Source organism: Babylonia areolata, chromosome 6, assembly GCF_041734735.1.
Source record: "Babylonia areolata isolate BAREFJ2019XMU chromosome 6, ASM4173473v1, whole genome shotgun sequence".
In the NCBI taxonomy this organism is placed as follows: domain Eukaryota; kingdom Metazoa; phylum Mollusca; class Gastropoda; order Neogastropoda; family Buccinidae; genus Babylonia; species Babylonia areolata.
In genome coordinates this window covers 32,269,331-32,288,888 of record NC_134881.1, presented here as the reverse complement: position 1 = coordinate 32,288,888, position 19,558 = coordinate 32,269,331, and the positions used below count along the sequence as shown (strand labels likewise).

The following is a 19,558-nucleotide window of genomic DNA, read 5'->3' as shown; positions in this document are numbered from 1 at the left end:
GAGAAAAACCTCAAAACGCTTCACAAAACACGGAGCCATTTGCACACCAGTCCGAATACCTGAGTCTAACTGACAGCTGCCAATGGATGCTCAGTTCCTGTGTCATTCAATCAGGTTTCATTCACGCACACACAGTGGTGCTGATACTAATACTTCTACCACTACTTTTTTCACTAAGTAGTAGTAGTAGTAGCAGCAGCAGCAGCAGCAGTAGCCGAAGCAGTTGTACTATGGTTCTTGCTAATGCATCCGGTCCAGTTCGTCACGACCAGGGACAAGTAGTCTTATTCCGGATTAACTCACTCAGTACGGCCAGTCCTCTCTTCTCCTCTACACAGACCCCTCGGATGTCCAGTGGGTGTCTGAATGACCCAACATTTAGCTTCGGTCGTCAGAATTGTGGTATTCTTTGTCAACATTCACCTCTTCAGTATAAGAGCTTTCCGCTTGCAATATCTTGATGATGGTAACTGGGGTGAAACGCTGTTAACGTCGTGTATTTCGCCGTTCGTATGGAGAGAGTTAAAACTGACCACAACTTTAAATCATTTGTAGGCTACACCTTCATGCACAACAAACAAATGTTTTGTGATACGATTCATGTATTAACTGATCATGTGTGACGTTCTATATAACTCATGCTTATTTCTTTTTGTTTGTTGTTGTAATTTCACATGAAGTCATTACGCAGTTGACACTGAGTAAAAACGCTGTCGATATTCATTTGTTTTAAAATTCTCTTGCCACCAAAATTCCAGCAGCCGTCGTTCTTCGAAGTTACAGGGTAAATAAATCACTCTTGGAACACAACGTTTTCAGACTCGAGGTAACTGAACAGTGACAGTGTAAAAATGACGTCAGAGCCGAATGTGACGTCACAGATGGCGGCGACGCTGGTTATGATGTCAACAGAGACCAATAATGTCCCTGATCTCTACCTCTCTTCGGACGATCGTCTTCTTCAGTATGTGGAATTCCGTGCAGCTTTGTGGATTGATTATGTCTACGTGCCGATCTGTTCTGGTGAGTTTCTCGCACAGAGCGTTAATATTTTTGGATTTTTGTCAGTGTGACATGATCTGTGATCAGAAAGGATGAAGATGAGTCTGTATACATACATAGGTATGATGGGGGAAGCGTTGACATTTGAAACATTGTACGACATGTGTATGAATGTCATAAAGGTTTAAGCAGATGTATGATGACATTGGGCAAAAAAAATTTAAAATAATATAGAGAATAAAACAATTTCACACACCCAGGAGTTTTCGGGCTAAAAGTAAAACTGAATAAAGACTTTTTTCTTTTTTCTTTTTTTTCTTTCTTTTTTTAAACTAAGTCAGTTCGCCTCTTCAAACACGTACAAGAAATGGTATTTGGGTGGAGATCGTCATGAATGGTTTTTGATGAGAAATGTGTGCGTCTGATGCCATTTGTATCTGTCCCAACAACAGCATGTTTCATCATGAGAAATTCGGCACAAGGCACATGCGGTGGTAGGAATGGGTGAACAGAGTTAATGTTCACTGTGCAAGATCTCCTTTCTCTTATAGAAGGGCAGCTAACACGATGGGTTTAGGTCTGGATGCAGATGCGGGTACTGATCTTGCTGTTTGTTGTCAGTTGCACAATTTTTACAAGGATTTGGGAGTTGATATAATGTGTAGAGAAACGAAATACATAAACTTTTTTGTGATATTCTCTCGCAGTCAATTGAAACAGTTTTAATGCTGACGTGGACAGACTGTTGAAAGCAATGGTCATCGAACTGACACAGTAGTAAATTCAATTTTCAGTGTAATTCAGCTCATGTTGTTTTCAGCCTCGCCGATTTCAAAAGCTTCAAGGCTGAATGCACGCGACTGCGTACAAATTCACTGATGGAAATAGCACACAGGGACGATTCAAAACCAAGAATAATGGTGAAATGAGATTTTTTGAATACGGTTTTATTGCTTAAGCAGATGAAACATATTTACTTGCGGAATGTTAGAGAAATACTTCAGATGGAACTTTGCGAAAAAGACTTCACTGGTCACCTGTAAAACGTTTTCACTCGGCGTCACGAGGTCCCAGCATTCAGCGAGAACATGTTTTTTTGTTGTTGTTTTTGGTTTGTTTGGTTTACCTGTAAATAGCTTCGTTGCCTGAACTCACAATGCAGGATGGAGGAACTAAATATGCGTTTTCCTCTCACAAGCACAAACCAGTGAAGTGAACTAATATGAAGTCATTTGTAACTCTGGCGAGTACACGTCACTGCCTGGCAGATGACTTCATAAACTCTCACTGTCAAGCTTCAGTGTTACCGCACAGCAAAACGTCTGCTGAAATATGAGTAGGATCCTGAACACCGAATGCTCCTTTCAAATGACTCTGACTCTGTGCTGTTGTTGTATCTCTTTCGACATGTCTTTTCTGAGACACGTATGCAACGCCGTATAGGGCCTGTTATTGACAGAACAGAGCAACTCATTGACTCAACTTTGAGCAGGCAGTGAAGATCTTGATCACGCTGCTTCAGAAACAACATGGTAGGTGATGAAGATCCTGGTCATGCTACGTTTTCATGGAGAAATTATATTTATATATAGAGAAAGATCTTCTTCTTCTGCGTTCGTGGGCTGCAACTCCCACATTCACTCGTATGTTTACGAGTGGGCTTTAACGTGTATGACCATGTTGTTGCTGTTTGTTTTTTCCTGCCATTTAGGCAGCCATACGGCTCCGCTTTCGGGGGTATGCATGCCACGTGCAGGGTATCTTCTTGTTTCCATAATCCACCGAACGCTCACGTGGATTATGGGATAATTAACGTGCGTATTTGATCTTCTGCTTGCGTATACACACGAAAGGGGTTCAGGCACTAGCAGGTCTGCACAGACGTTGACCTGGGAGATGGGAAAAATCTCCACCCTTTACCCTTTACCCTTTAATGATACTAGTAATATGAAATTAATACAACGCTTAGTAACTATTACATGAACTCAATGTAATAAAGCCTTGAGCATTGGCACTCAGTCATTAAATGAATAACTAGTATAAAATGTAAGAAATATGTTAAACATGCAGGGCCACATAAAAAGTGTTTGTGGTTAAGGTAAAATGTGTGGTTTTGTCATGCTAAATTTTTGTCTTTGTTTCCGTGCTTCATTAGGGCTCAAAGGACAACAGGCGCCTTATAAACTATATATAAAAGTATATACCGAGAGAGAAGCACACACACATTAACAATGTTGGAAAACGAAAGCCATCGTGAACCTCCTCATATAAAGTTCATCTACATACACACACAAGAAAAAAAATTAATCACACCAACACACTTGGACTGATGCGCACACACACACACACATTCTCAAACACACACACACACACATTTCAGATTATACATAATTTGCACAATTGACTAAACATGAATTAAATAACTGAAAGAAAACATAACAGGATAAGGACAGTGTAGGTAGCTCCCCATCTCTAACTCTAATCCAAATTTTGGGGGAAAGCCCTTCGGTTTCTTCGCAAACCATTGCTAGCATCTAGACTCTTGCACAAATACTTGTAATGAAACAAATTCAGATTCTCATTCTCATTCTGCGATTCCACTCTGAATGTAAGTCGACTGCTGGCAACTAAATCGATATCAAATTTCAAGAGCATACATTGATTAAAACTGTACTCAACACACACACACCCAGTGACACTCATGCCACGCACAAAACTTAAACTAAGTTGAAAACTTTAACTTGTAATTAAGCACGCGCAAATATTAAATAAACATAACATTGGCCACTTACTTTTTTTGAGTCCATCAATCAAATGGGAATCCTTCCCAATAATCATCTCGATGAGATGGTCGTACGTGTCTGGGGGTACTGCTCCTGCTCCAGTTTGGTTCCTTTGCTGTTGACGCTTTCGATATTTTTTTTTTAACCCGTGAAATTTTTCACGCACCTCTTTCGTGGTTCGACCATGAAAACTGATCGACGCCTCGCTGACACAGCTCGCGATCGCTTCCCACGCTTCGGCTTTCTTTTTTGCCGTAATGTCCGGAGAAAGCGATGAAACAATCACACGTTTATTTTCGAGGATTTTCTCCAGCAGTACCATAGTTTCCTCGTGGGTCCAATTTCTTTTCCTGTTCTTCTCTCCACTCGACTCGTTCAGTGATACTTTGTTCGACATTTTCGCTTTCGACAGGAAGAGATTGCAATTTGTTCAGCGCGCATGCCCATAGTTCAGCGCGCATGCCCACAAGGGGGAATCCCTCGCAGTTTAAAAATAGGTGATGGGTAGCTGCCCTTGGGTTGCAAATTGTGTTGTGAATACCACGTTGACTTTGCCCACGGACCTGTGGCTTACCCATGGGTCCCTACCCAGCCGTGGGCAAGTTGCCCATGGGCAAATTGTCTTGTCCCATGAATACGGGCCCAGGCGCCGTTACCGAGATTCGAACGACTTTTATCCACTGAAGATATAATATTCTTCGAGAACATCATGTTGCTGATTCGCTATATATTTTTTATATCCCCCACCATGATATACTAAGAGAGGGCGCAAAGAATATGGCCCAATCATGTCGTCTGTAGCCAAGACGGATCTCAATGACATCATCGTCATCCTCCACGTGCATTGAATATTTCATGCCCAGTTCACATGTTCTCTCTTTGCATTCAGACTCTATGATCAAGCAGTTGTTTCATCAGCAAAGGGCAGTGAGTGATGTCAAGTGAATGATGAATCACAACTGGCAGTAGTGACCGTCATCAAAGTAATTCACACCGCGTAGCTAAGTCTTTTCTGATGACTGTTCTCATGGTGACCTGAAACTGACATGATTTTGTGAAGTGCTGACAGAACGTGTCCGAGAGTGGTTGTGCTTGGGACAGGAAATGGAATAAGTAGGTTTGAGTGCAACTTCAGTTGTGAATGTGAAAGAAGCATGATTATGCGCTTGGTGGTGTCAGTTTACTACAAAGTCTCTATGAAAGAAGCTCAGCATAGTGACATCTTTCCACGAACGTTTATAAAATCATTATATTCGAGTCGATTGTATCATATCCTTTCAGCAGGATAGAATGTAGCGGGCAGGTGCATGAATTGATTCTACCTTATGTTTGTTTTCACGACATCTTCACCCCGACTCAGGTCATGTTTGCTGAAACGATAAGCCAGTCTCATTACAACAGCATACTGCAGCTGAGACGTTGTCAAAAACAACATTCATCAGTGGTGTTTTTGTTTTTTTTTCTGCTGCGCAAAATTTTTTTTATAGGTATTTCACAGATCAGTTATGCAAATATGATAGTTAAAAAAACAACAACCCACCATTTCTTTCTGTTGTGTGTTGTGTTTCAGGATATTATGTCACACAATCAAAGTACAGCTTTTCAACAATACGATATTTGGTATAATTCTGTCGTCGTTAAAGAAATCACAAATAGACAGTGCTATCTATTACTTTTTTCTTATTGTTTTGAAACTTTGTTTGAATTTTTCAGTTACCAACTATTTTTGTTTTTGTTTTTCATTCTTACGAACGAGAAAACACAAGCAAATGGTGTCATCTGTCAGTTCTTTCTTGTGGCGTTCATTTTATTCTAGGTTTCAGTTACCATTTTTTTTCTTCTATTCTTGTTCTTTCTTGTGGCGTTCATTTTTATCTAGTCTTCAGTTACCAACTTTTTTTTCCTTCTCATTCTCACCAATAGCAGTAATGGTGGCTGTGCTACGTTGCAGCTCTGGGTATCGCCGGCAACCTGATCTCTTTCTGTGTCCTGCTGTCATCCCGCATGTCGGGTGCCTCCACCTCTGTCTACATGGCCGCTCTCGCTGTGTCCGACACTCTGGTGCAGGTGTGCAACATCCTCTGGTTGGCGCAGAAGTTTCCGGGTCACGAGGTGTTACGTCAAGGCACGTGCGGTTTTGTCTACTTCTTCTTCTTCTTCTCCATCCACTACAGCGTCATCGTCATGTCGGGAATGACGATAGAGCGGTACCTGGCCATCAGGTGAGAGAGAGAGAGAGAGAGGTCTGAATGGTTTAGTTTACTGTTTAGGCCTTTGTGCCCGTGACAACAGGGGGAAGGGGGAAGGGGAAGGGCGTGGGTGGGACTTCCGTGTTCACATCCATTATAAAGAACAACGTCAATATGAGAGAGAGAGAGAGAGAGAGAGAGAGAGAGAGAGAGAGAGATGGGGGGGGGGGGTGGGGGGCTTAAAAATCCGTCTAATTAATCTTTATGGTCTGCTACATATTATTCTACAATGTATCTTATGTCCCCATTAGTTAACATATTATAGCTGACATCCAGCTTCCGGTCTTCACCATGCTCGGTACATTAAGTTAACCGGTGTGTAAGCATGAACCTTGTTGAAATTCAAATCAAATCAAATCATGCTGCTTATATCCCAGCTGACATGTATAAAGTCAAGGTCAAAGGTTCAAGGACAAAGTCAAAACAAGCCACGAAGGAAAGTAGTCGTGCATCCAGTCTTCATCAAAATTAGTACAGTGATTGTTCCCAGTTAGTGGAGAGAAAAAAAAAACCCTGTTCAAAATGAATTAGAGGTCAGAGTCATATAACTCGGTTTAATTTAACAAACTTGGAAACAAAACGGAGCTTTAGTTTTGCAGTTAGTTTTCCTCAAGCTTTGTACAGTAAACGAGGACTGCCGCAAACTGCACACCAAATAAATTCAAATCTGGGTGTCAATCCAAACGGTCATAGTTTGTATCATTTACACCCCCCCTCCCCCCACAAAAAAACAACAACAAAAAAAACCCGTTGTAGGGGGATGCTTTGCCTTGCGGCACCTTTCTGTTTGCAGTTCCTGTGCCGGGTTTAATTAACGTATATCACATGTCAGTCTTGAATGAGGTCTCGACTCTCTTGTTTACCTGTATGTTGAAACTGAAGAAAATCGCTCGTACGTGTGAGGTTGTGTGTGCCTGTGCTCTCTATCTTACACACCAGACCTGAAAATGCTGAACATGTTGACGTTAGAGGTACTGACGAATCTTTTCACGCTGTTTCTCAAGGTTTCCTCTGATGGCCAACCGATGGTGCACCCCCACGAAGGCCCGGCTTGCTGTCACCGTGATGTGTGTGGGGGTGGTGGCCCTGGATTTCCATTACCTCGTCACCATGAGGATGGTCTGGAATGACGTCATGAAGGTGCAGTGTCACTGACGTCAGTGCACGTCATTGTGCAGAGTATCAACAACAAAGCAGCAACAGCAACCACCACCACCACAACAACAACAACAAAATACACACACACACACACACACACACACACACACACACACAGAGATACAGCACACAGACACACACACAGACAGACACACACACACACACACACACACACACACACACACACACACACACACACACACACACATGTGGGCATTCATGGCAATGAAGCTACTGATAAAGCAGCTAAAAGAGGAGCACAAGATTCAGAAAAATCGACAAAAATACATGTCCGTCTTTCCGTAAAAGAGGCATACACTTTGTTAGAAAAAGAGGCATGGGGTCGATTTCATAACCTTTACCAATATTACTGTTTCTACGTTTCATATTCAGTAATATTGGTAAAAGTAGTGATAGCGGTGGTGGTGGTATTAGTGGCAGTGGTAGCGAATTCAGAAACAGCCATGAAAGAACTGCCGTTTCTGGAGCTTCGGTTGGTCGGTTGGTTTCTTGGCCTTTCTGATCGGCAGACATGTATGATGGCTGGTTCCCTGGTTTATGATTGACAAGTTCATCGAATGAATGATTCACTGATTTGTGTCTGTCTGTCTGTCTCTCTTTATCAAGCAGTTTTCTTTATGTTCTTGTTTTCTGGGTGTGGGTTCTGTACAAGTGTGTATGGTGTATGATCATATTTATGTTTTCTGGTACTGCGTGAATGTGTTTGTACACGCGCGCGCATGCACACGCGTGCGTACATTATATATATATATATATATATATATCTCAGACTGTCCTGCAGCAGAAAAACACAGCAACGTCACTGTGGTCTTTCCATTGTGTTTTCACTGCATCACACACACACACACACACACACTCTCTCTCTCTCTCTCTCTCTCTCTCTCTCTCTCTCTCTCTCTATCAAGCGATCGTCGATTTGACGAATACCATTATCAATGTTTAACACGGGATAATAAGAAGACTTTTCCGGAGGAACATATCTACACCCATACAAAATATCATTGTCAAATGAAATAGTTCCTTATCAACTGAAGGATAAATAACAAAACGTTATGAGAATCTACATTTATTCTCCTCAGTCATCTGTTTAATTAACAAGAGTGTTTCTAACCAAATACACCATTCCTCCTGAACGTCTACCCCGCTCTGTAAGTAACATGATTTGTCAAATAGAACACAATTTTGTTTCTGTAAGCATGTATTAAGATTATATCTTTAGTTAGATTTATTTGGGCAAAATATGTCAGTAATCACCCTTTCAAATGGGGCCATGGCATTATTGAAAAAACTATTTCGTTTCGTTTCGTTTCGTCTCTCTCTCTCTCTCTCTCTCTCTCTCTCTCTCTATATATATATATATATATATACATATATATATTGTGTGTGTGTGTGCACGCGCGTGCGTGCTTGTGTGTTTGTGTGTGTGTGTGCGCACGCGCGCGTGTGTGCATGTGTGTTCACCAGACGGAGGCGTGTGGCCCTGACAGCCCTGAGAGCCAGTGGTTCCTGCACATGGTGTGGCCGTGGATCACCAGCAGCGTCAACTGCTACATCCCACTGGCCACTGTGGCCGTCCTCAACGTGCTCATCGTCCGACAGATGAGGGCGGCCGCCAAGTTCAGGGGATCCACCGCCAACACTGGGGCTGCCGAACAGGTCACTGATAGAGAGAGAGAGAGAGAGAGAGAGAGAGAGGAGGGGAGAGGTGGCGGAGAGAGAGAGAGGGGGGGATGGGAGATGTGGTGGAGAGAGAGAGAGAGAGAGAGAGCGAGCAGGGGAGAGGTGGCGGAGACAGAGAGATGAGGGGAGAGGTGGTGGATAGAGAGAGAAGGGGAATAGTGGTAGAGAGAGAGAGATAAAGATTGGGAGTTAGGGGAAGAGCTCGAGAGAGGGAGAGAGAAAGAGACTCCCAGTGGCAGCAGTCCACAATGTCAGGTAGTCGCGCCATACGGCTATACATTCTGGAGGAGACCCTGCAATGCGTTAGGTCATTCTCGATGGTGTTCAGTGATGCCTGCGCTTAATTCAAAACGCGGAGCCCGGAGTACCACCTAAACCACCCATCTGACGACAATGACTGCTTTGTCTCGGAACCATATAGGCCAATGCAAACGAAGTGATGACCATGAGTCTATAGGCCTGCCCTTCTCACGCAAAATATATGAATTGGTTGTTCTATTGTTCAGTCAGTATATATGCGCGCAGGAATAATTTCTTTCACTTGCATATACGCTGACTGAGCGTAGAATCGTTGAAAACTGATTTTCTGGTGATACAAGAGTGCGTTTTGTACATGAGCTTCTAAAGAACACGATCTGACCGGAACAAAATTAATAGGACTGGAAAGACGTTGTACCAAAGACACCCACCCCATCCCTCATCCTTCCCTGCTCTCTCTGTCTCTGTCTCTCTCTCTGCTTGCCTCACATATCACAAACCCGATCCGAGCGCAGCACAGTCTGACTGAAACATTCTGTGTCATTCGGTACTGTTCATCACCTCAGCTTCTCTCTTTTAATGATAGTATTTATATAGCGCTGAATCTTGAGCAGAGACAAATCAAAGCGCTTTCACACCAGTCGTTCACATGCATGCATAACTAAAACTGAAGAAGAAACTGAAGACAAGGAAGAGGCAGGGGAGGGAGGCTATCTTGGGAAGAGGTGGGTTTTAAGGCCAGACTTGAAAGAGCTGAGTGTGGAGACCTGACGAAGCGAAAGAGGGGGTTCATTCCAAATGCAAGGTCCAGAGACAGAAAGAACAGTGGAGTGTTTGAATCTTGGTATGCGTAAACATAGTGGATCTGAAGCCGATCGTAGAGAGCGAGATGGAGTGTAGAGGTGAAGGCAGCCACAAAGATAGGAAGGGGCAGATTTGTAAATACATTTATAACATAAAGTGCTGATCTTGTACTTTATTCTGTGTGAGACAGGGAGCCAATGGAGATGTTGCGAAAGAAGAGTGGTGTGCTCTGATCTTTTCTTTCTGAGGACGAGTCGGGCAGCAGAGTTTTGTATGCGCTGAAGGTACTGAATGGATGAAGCAGGCAAACCAGACAATAGATGTTCATAACAAAGGGACATAACCCAAATTTTGGTTCTCACTCACGGCAAAGAAAAGGCGGCAGTAACGTGTCTTCGGGGATTTTGGCTGAATCGAACTTGAAGAACGTGTGATGTCATTCTGATAGGGTCTTTGATTGGTCTGAGAGAACAACGTTTTATTTTCTGGATCAATCTATTTTTCTTTTATTTAGTTAGTTTAGTTTCCCTCAAGGTCTAATTCAGTGCGTTGGATAACACTGCTGGTCAGGCATCTGCTTAGCAGATGTGGTGTAGCGAATATGGATTTAACCGAACGCAGTGACGCCTCGAGTTTGAGCAACTGAACTGAACCGCTAACAGAACGTCTATGTCGAGTCACTGATTTCTATAGGGTCTTTAGTTGTTCTGACAGAACGTTTGTGTGACTGATGTTATTCCCAGGCTGACGCCAGTCGTCACGTGACAGTGATGCTGTTGCTGGTGACGTGCACCTTTCTCCTGCTGGCCACCCCAGTGGCTGTCATCCAGGTGGTGGAGAGGTACGCATGGGTTCGAACCACGCTTTACGAGCAGGCTGTGTTCCACCTGACCCGAACCATTTGCAACAACCTGTACTACACCAACCACGCCATCAACTTCCTTCTCTACTGTCTCAGGTTGGTGTGTGACTTTTTTTCTCTAACGAACAAGGTCTTTTGGGTGAGTTTAACGACCTATTGGCATTTCGCCCTTTGGGTCAAGTTGTTCGTGGCAGTGGTCTTTTCCATGAGGGGTGATGTGGTCGAGGCGTTGGTCCTGTTGTCCTGTGGGGGCGTGGTCCTGGATGGCGGTTCAAGGGGGGGTCCTCGCTGTGTCCTGGCCGTTGGCGTGCTGGGGATGTCTGTGTTTGCGGTCCGAAGGTGGTCCGCACTGTCCTGGCTGTGCTCCAGTGGCAGAGTCCTGGCTGTCGGTACGAGGCCAGCCCTTGTGGTGTCCAGAGGTGTAACCCTACACTCTATTAGCAGAATCGCCGGAGAGAGACGGGTATAATCTATTTTATGGGTCTGTTTTATCTTAATGAGGGGTTTTTTGCACTTACATTATAACTGTCATGTCCTTGAGTCTCATTGTTCCCCATTCATGGACTTTAGCAATAGCACAGGAAAGCACAAAGAAAGGCAAGTGCAAGTTGATGATCACTCGCTGCATAATCCGGGTGACTGGTGTTCAGTTGCGACAGAGGTTGTTGGGGTGGGAGGTGGGGGGCCAACTGGCCTAATGGTAGGGGGTGGCCAGCTCCTTTGAAAATGTTTTTTGCAGACCCTTTTTTTTCTTCATTTTTATGCTATCGCATTATGAAACAAAACAGTTCAGCCTTCATGTGTGTTTGTTTGCAGCGGAAACAGATTTCGACAAGAATTTGTGCGCCTGTTTCTGCCTTGTTTTGCGTCAAAGATGGAGAAGCAAGCATCCCTTCAGTCAACGAAAAAACCATCAATGTCCTAGAAAGCTTCAGGACAATCAGTATCTTTGTTTGCTGAAAATGACATTAAACCGATTAGATCCTGCTTTTCTGGAATGAAATAGGAACACTTGACCGTCACAACCTTTACTGAGCCTAGTATGGAGAAATAGTTTTCCTTTTGAAAAGGTTTTTCTATCTGTCTTTATTCCACGTACACATCTATAAATGCTTATTTTGGTGGTACTGCAGCATCTCAATCCCGCCATTGAATACCTTCATCTGCTTCTTGTGTGTTCTTGTTTTTGCTTGCTCTGTTACATCCAGGTTTTGAAGCAAAGCATTTTCATGAAATCATGTCTTTTGTGCGTTTCTGTTTCACTGGAAACTGAGTTTAATGTTTGTCAAGGCTGACCACATCTTACACATACTGCAGCCAAAAAACACATATTACATACTTGATCATGTCTACATTTTTGGTTGATAGCAACGTTTTGAAGGAATGTTGTTTGTGTGTGTGTGTGTATGTGTGTGTGTATGTTTGTGTGTGTATCGGTGTGTGTGTGTATGCATGGGTGTGCATGTTTGTATGTTTGTATGGCCAAATCAAATTTGGTAGGAAAAAAACCCAAACAAAGAAACAAAGCAAATAAACCATATATGCATGTGCAAATATACATATATGCAAATGCACACACAAACACACACACATGCGCTTACACGTGGTCAATCGCATTTGTAGCCCACAATGTCTTTGGATCAAAATCCATATAAATGTGAAGGTTTGGAACAACAGAACTGGAAAACAAGAAGAAAAAGAAGAAACATCTTTAGAAGATAATAAACACACTTGACAGTGAGAGGCGTATTGTGGGGTGTGGGGGGGAAACAACAACAACTAAAACAAAACAACATATTCTGCTGTATGCATCACTTCACATCATCTTTCATCAACGTTTATTCCTTGGTTTATATCTGCGATGATTAACAGCATACACTTCAGTACAAATTGCATATATCATACAAAGTATCCACAATTCCAATGCATTTGTTCCAGTGAACTTCATCAGCACAGTTTTTGCTCAACACACATCTTTCATTCATAAATTAAAACAAGTAAAATAATGAAATGATTGAACAGAAAGTGGCATGAACTCATAAAACAGTAAAATAATGATATATTTGAACAAAAAAGGACATGAATTCATCCTTTGCCCTTCAAAGGAATGCTTGATGTTTACCAAAAACATTTTCCATACCCTACAGTAAACTCTTATTGGCAGGATATCTCATCATTGGACATTTTTCTTGTAATATCTTAGCAGCAGCAAAACGGAAGTGAATTTTCATATAATGAACATGAATGTATGTGTGCATGTGTAAAAACATAAAAGAGAACTGAAGCACTGTAAGTTCTTTACACCTGTGCTGAATTGTGAAAAACTGTTGAGTATTATGAAGACATTTGGGTGTGTATGCTGCAATGTGTGTGTGTCTGTGTGCGTGTGTGGGTCTGTGTCCATGTTTGTGTGTGTGTGTGTGTGTGTGCACGCATACGTTAGATAGAATACGAACACAGAAACTTCATCATGGATTCAGTAAATAACAAATGAAAGGCCGAACCTAACCATGAATGCTTCATAATCACATGCAGTTAACAGCACTAAGATATCATATTTACAGCACCATTTGCATGCCATTTAGTAATTTCTGTTGCTTGATGTTTGACAATACACCAACAACCTTATTTTACTGCCCATTTGAAATATCTCCAGGTAATGTCCTTTCCACAACAAAGGACAAGTGGAACCAACAGAGAATGGATTAACAAAAACATATAGACTGAGATGAGGACAAGCTTCTTGATTTTGCTGCAGAATTGACTGATAATGATTTTGTGTGATCTGTCATCTGTATATCCCAATTTTCCAATGCAGTGTTTGAAAAACCTGACACCATTGGTCTGTTTGAGAACCATAGCTTTGATACTTCAACTACATTGGTCTTTTTCTTGAGAAATGTCCAGGAATCAGGTGACAACTCTGAACCTAGTATTACACACTTTTTGAAACACTTCTTTTTAAAGTCTCCAACCAGCTTAATTAATGTTGACACAACATACTATTATCTTCATCAATAAATTACTTCTTTTGTGGATTCACCCCAAATTTAAGCTTGAGGTTGATTTGACAGTTTCTGTGTGATATTTTTCTTCCGTCCTCCCTCCTTCCCACAGTCTGTTTGGCAGAGTGTTAATCACTGAAGCTGGCATCACTGTCGGAAGCCTCATCAGTGTCATCGTCGTCATCGTCTTTCTTGGGGGCATCATCTGGCGGGGCAGGAGCATCAGGAGTGCTGTCAACAATTACAGCAGAAATTGTTGAGGGATAATAAAACAAACAAAAATAATCATGGGCAATATTATTTTGTTCATTTTACACACAATGACACATGGACACGGCCTCTTACAAACACATACATACCATTCATGTTACCATTGACACTAGATGTGCATAAGTGCAAGATTATTTTATAGCAGCAGTCTTAGTTTTGATATTCTGACATAATGTACTTTTTTCCACAGTATGACTACAGTGATTAAAAAGAATATTTTAATCTGTGCTTAAGGGAGACAGTGGGAGAGAAAGTGAGAGAGAATAAGTGACAGCTGCTATCTTTAAAATGCAGGCACTTCTTTTAGTGGTATCTTTATACCACTCTGTCAGATTGAGTGATCACAAGCAAATACATGGGTGTATGTGTGTGTGTGTGTGTACGCATGCATGCAAGAGTGCACATGAGCGTCTGTAAGTGTTTTTGAAATGACACACCATCACTAAGGACATTTTTTCTTGCAGTCAGTACTCACTCTAACATATTTGGATCCAGTCCCTCCATGCCCATCTTGTTCTTTACCGCATGTTCTGGTATACCCTGTCACAAAACATTATTTGTAATCACAACAAATAACAATAATTACAACACTGAAATGATCTATTCAGTGTATCATGGTGGAAGAAGAAGATCGGGCTTGCATTCTTATGCCAAGCCCTAGACACAGTGGATATGGAATCACTTCCCAAATGGCCATAAAAGGCTATGTGACCTTTAACCTATCTTCTTCTTTGTTCATGGGCTGCAACTCCCACATTCACTTGTATGCACACGAGTGGGCTTTTATATGTATGACCGTTTTTACCCTGCCATGTAAGCAGCCATACTCTGTTTATGGGGGTGTGCATGCTAGGTATGTTCTTGTTTCCATCACCCATCGAACCCTGACATGGATTACAGGATCTCTAACATGTGTATCTGGTCATCTGCTTGCATATACACACGAAGGGGGTTCCGGCAGAAGCAGGCCTACACATGTGTTGAGCTGGGAGATTGGAAAAATCTTGACCCTTTACCCACCTATTGCGCTTTAACCTATAACTTGAAGGGGTCTCTATTAAATGATGTATCAGCACGCTTCAAGATACAGCACATCAAACAACAATAAAAGGAACTTTCTCTATTTAAAGGTATGCAACTTTCGAGTCAATGCGCTTAGACTTGTCCCTGCACAAGATTCAGCGCTATAAAAATACTATCATTATTATTATCAATGCTGACTATGCTACCAATTCAGCTAGCACACAGGTAAATAAAAGATACATTATAACAGTTCCAGACACTTCCTCAAAAAGGAAGTTTTGGACTTGTCCTTACACTGTTAATTTGATATGTGCACACAGCAGCAATGATACAAGAAATGTGGAAACGCAAATTAGCTTTTACTCAAGACTGGCATAGCCTAGTTCTCAATATGCTATACAGAATATACAAATAGCTTATACAGCACATTTGTCAATATACTTTTTCTTCCCTTCATATCAGTCCATTTTCTTGCTGTGGCAGAAATCTAAAGATGACTTTTTAGTGCATTTTTAAATATTTAAAAAAAATGGAATATAATATATAATGCCATATAAATGGTATGCCTTGAAAACCAATACATACAATAAGCATGTGTGCACGCACAAATACACAATTCTTCTGGAAGAAAACACAGTTCATAAGGATGCAGAAAAAAAAGAAATGGCAGAAGAAAGGGATATATATATATCAATATATATATATATGTATGTATCTATCGATCAATCTATATATATCTCTCTCTTGATATCTCTCTCAATATATATATATATATATATATATATATATATATATATATATATATATATATATATGCAACTAGTGTCTACTCACATATTGCAACATCTTGAAGAATTTCATGTAACGTGGGTCTTTAGAGACAGGGTTGGCTGGTGGGGCCTCTTCTTTAGGGGCCTCAGGTTCTGGTGCAGCCTGTGGACATATGTTCATGTAACAACAGGTTTTATTGTATTCACTGCATTGTGTGCCACTGAACTTACAAAAACAATAGAAATCAGGAAAGATAATCCCAGCCCTGTCTCCATACCCTCACTTCACCCTGTATTTAAATATAACAAAACTAAGCCATGTATGAAGTTTTAAGACTCAAGAATGGTAATGTATCAAGGGTCCTTACGTTTTAATTTCATTTACTGTTATTCACTGGGTTTTTTAAATTAAAAATTCAGTTTTGTTTCTTCTACTTCATTTCTTTCATTTCTACTTTATTCATCTCATCTTTTGCCTTTGCCTTCAGGATTGACCAGCTGAAAGTTCTCAAGAGTTAACCAGCCTGTTTTCATTTCTTGCAAATTATTTACAAAAACGTTTTACAAATCCAAAAGCATTGAACACAATCTCTTGGCAAAATATCATCTGGGTTTTGATCACAGCCATTTATGGAAAAATATGTGATGAACAAATTTGTTACAAAAGCTCACTCTCTCAAAATACATCAAGTTTTAAAATGTATCAGTGCCACCGGGAACAGATGGATACACTTACATATTCAGTGCCTCCCTCAGTCAATTGACACAATCTCAAGCACATTACAGACATGGTAATATACCACAGGGACAGGTGCTGATGATGAAGAGTCTGTAGGTGGGGCTGCTGCTGCCGGAGCTGCTGCTGTGGCCTCTGTTGCTGGTGCAGCTGCCGTGCCACTGCTGGGGGTTGTGGTGGCAGTTGTGGGAGCAGTAACATTTTCAAGACCAGGAATCGAGGACAGCTGAACACAAAAAAATGTTTTACAAATAAACAACATGCACATGTATGCATGCATCAATCTGTCACAGAAATCAAGGACAGACAACTGAACACACACACACATATATATAAATGCATTGCACACAGATCACAGACACACACACATGAACACACACACATACACACACAACACACTCACCTTTCATCATAAAATGATGAATTAGAGAAAGTGGCAATGATAAAATTATAACAAAGCTACTGCTACCAGCTGAACACATTAAAATGCATCAATACAGATCAGCCACACACACACACACACATGTGTATACCTTTCATCATAAAATGATAAACTAGAGAAATTGAAAATGATTAAAGTAACAACAAAGCCACCGCCACCAACAGCAATAACTACTGATAATAGGATATTCTGATGTTGAATATATTTCAGTAATTATCTGATGATATGCTTGTCTTTGAAAATATAATCATACAACATTTCAGTCCCTCCAATAACCCAGTCTTAAAACGGGGCTCTCCATTTCCTGTTTAATAAAACACATGCTATCATTTAGACATTCATAATATGAATTTTTTTTCTCTAAAATTACTTTTATCTAACATACTGTGACCCACTAGTGCAGACTCTGGCAAATAAATCTGACTCTGTGACTATCTAATTGATGTAAAACATGCTTTATCCCTTGATTTCTGCAGACATGCAAGCTAATTGGTGACTGACTTTAAGTTTAACCCCTTGACTGCAGCTGATGAGCATGCTGGTCAGTCCAGTCACCAATGAGTTAACTCATTAAACCCTGCACTTGAGCATTACAAAGGCGTCAAATTTGATTCATTGCACTGTTTCCATGTTCCTATTTTTGCATAAACCGCAAGCAAAGGGAACTAACGTTTACAGTATTTCTAGCTTTGTCAACACATGTCAATTTGAAGGAAAAAAACAGCTGACTTCTGTATTATTTTCTAATTTGTACTGCATCAAAAAGGCAGGGAAGCTTGCTGAGGCTGTAAACTCTCCAGGGTTTAATGGTTAAGACAAAGTAAGGCAAAGGTCAGAATGTCAGTCACCACTCTGTATTTTGGCCTTCTTTCTCCAGGGATTCCATTATATTTGTTTACAAAAATTAATTACACCAATTAATAGAAAGTACACAAAAATAATGAGTTCTGCCTTCCAAATCTATACAATACTGATCTTATTTCATCAAGGTTCAGCACTCGAGTGATTGATGAGGTGGAAAAAAACAAAAAACAAATTTAACCTACCATCACGGTTTACTTATATCAAATTGAACAATTTTACTTGATAAATCCAAACCAGTTACACTTCAATTTTCAAAATACTTCTGTATTTTTTTTATTTTAGTACTTATGTACTAATTGCTCTTGATCATATCTGCATTTTCATTTTCTCATTTTTTAAAGGTTCATTCTTGAATGGGTCAAACTAAAACATGCATGGCTGACAGGAACTGATAAAATGGTTCTTTCTCAGTTTCTAATGATTAATTTACAAGCATAATACTTGGACTCTCCGAGCTGAAAAGGGAAAAAAACACAACATTTGATTTGGTATGGATAGGAAGAACCATACTAACCTTTGCTTCTAAGAGACTGAGTGAAATCTCCAGTTGCTGGATGCGCCCATGCAGGCCTTCTAGTTTCTCCTCGCATACACAGGAAAACCGATTCAAGAAACGTGAAGTGTGAGTGATGAAATGGTTGATAAAGGCTATTGTACGCTTCTGGTTGATAGCCTCAACCTGAAAATGAACACAAACATTTTAAACAAACTGTGCATTTCAATATAATTCAGATTTACCTTTCAATAAAAAGTGCATGAAATCACAAGTATGCATACTTTAATAATTCAAAATTTTAGAATCAAGAAAACAAGTGTTGCTTCTGTATTGAGTTGTATGAAATTTTACTCCTGCTAAGGCCAAAGTCTGAATACATGCACCACTGCTATTGTTACAATTTTTCACAAGGCGTAGTAGCTCATTGTTAATGTTATTTCATTTTCTCTTTATCTTTTGTTCATTAGGTCGAAATGTGTGTGTGTGTGTGTGAGAGAGAGAGAGAGAGAGGCAGTCAGACTGACAGAGTGGGAAACAGAATGCGACAGAGCAAGGAAGAGCATAAAGGTATTCTTTAATTCATTAATAAGCGAGCAAGAGTGGGGTGAGTGGGAGACTTGAAAGGAAATTTTGTCTTATTACATTTTCAACACAAACCCTACACCAATCCCGATATACCTGAACAAGTATCTTACAATTCTCAGTAAACTGTGCAATAGCCTAATGACTTGTACTTTGTATTTTTGGTTTTCATTTTCATTTTCATCATTTTACAAGTGAACTGTAATCTTACCAGTTCTATTGGTATTACTTCCATTACGATCATGTGTGTCAGTGAAATGGTGATCAGTACATACCTTTGTGTAGTCTATTCCTGGACCAACAAGGGGTAGACCATCAGCGTCCATGATACGTCGATGAGCTAAACAATTTTTCACAAATCAAAGAGATGATTTAAAGTGCACAGCGACACACGGTGGTGGTCCTCGTCTGTCACGAGATTGGTACACACATTTTGAGAGGCGTGTTGACATGCAAAGGTCAAGGCTAAGGCAGGGCAGCATATTCATATTTTGCTAAAAATAACTGCGTAGTAAAAAAGTAAAATAAATAATTAGCTATGCTTCAAAGCAGT

The 19,558-nt window shown here is 40.8% G+C and overlaps 2 protein-coding genes across 2 annotated transcripts; one reads left to right on the top strand and one right to left on the bottom strand.

The window, feature by feature from the left end:
* Positions 1-824: 824 nt before the first annotated feature.
* LOC143282943 (neuropeptides B/W receptor type 2-like) lies at positions 825-13,755 on the top strand. Its single transcript, XM_076588846.1, has 6 exons — positions 825-1,023; positions 5,737-6,007; positions 7,039-7,174; positions 8,678-8,869; positions 10,699-10,913; positions 11,634-13,755. Exons 1-6 carry the CDS (start codon positions 852-854, stop codon positions 11,740-11,742), a joined length of 1,095 nt encoding a protein of 364 aa, XP_076444961.1. The 5' UTR covers positions 825-851; the 3' UTR covers positions 11,743-13,755.
* LOC143282944 (WASH complex subunit 3-like) lies at positions 12,641-19,466 on the bottom strand. The gene is made up of 6 exons (XM_076588847.1): positions 19,281-19,466; positions 18,442-18,606; positions 16,686-16,847; positions 15,950-16,048; positions 14,568-14,632; positions 12,641-14,053 (listed from the first exon to the last, which is right to left on the bottom strand). Exons 1-6 carry the CDS (start codon positions 19,329-19,331, stop codon positions 13,951-13,953), a joined length of 645 nt encoding a protein of 214 aa, XP_076444962.1. The 5' UTR covers positions 19,332-19,466; the 3' UTR covers positions 12,641-13,950.
* Between the last annotated feature and the right edge of the window lie 92 nt (positions 19,467-19,558).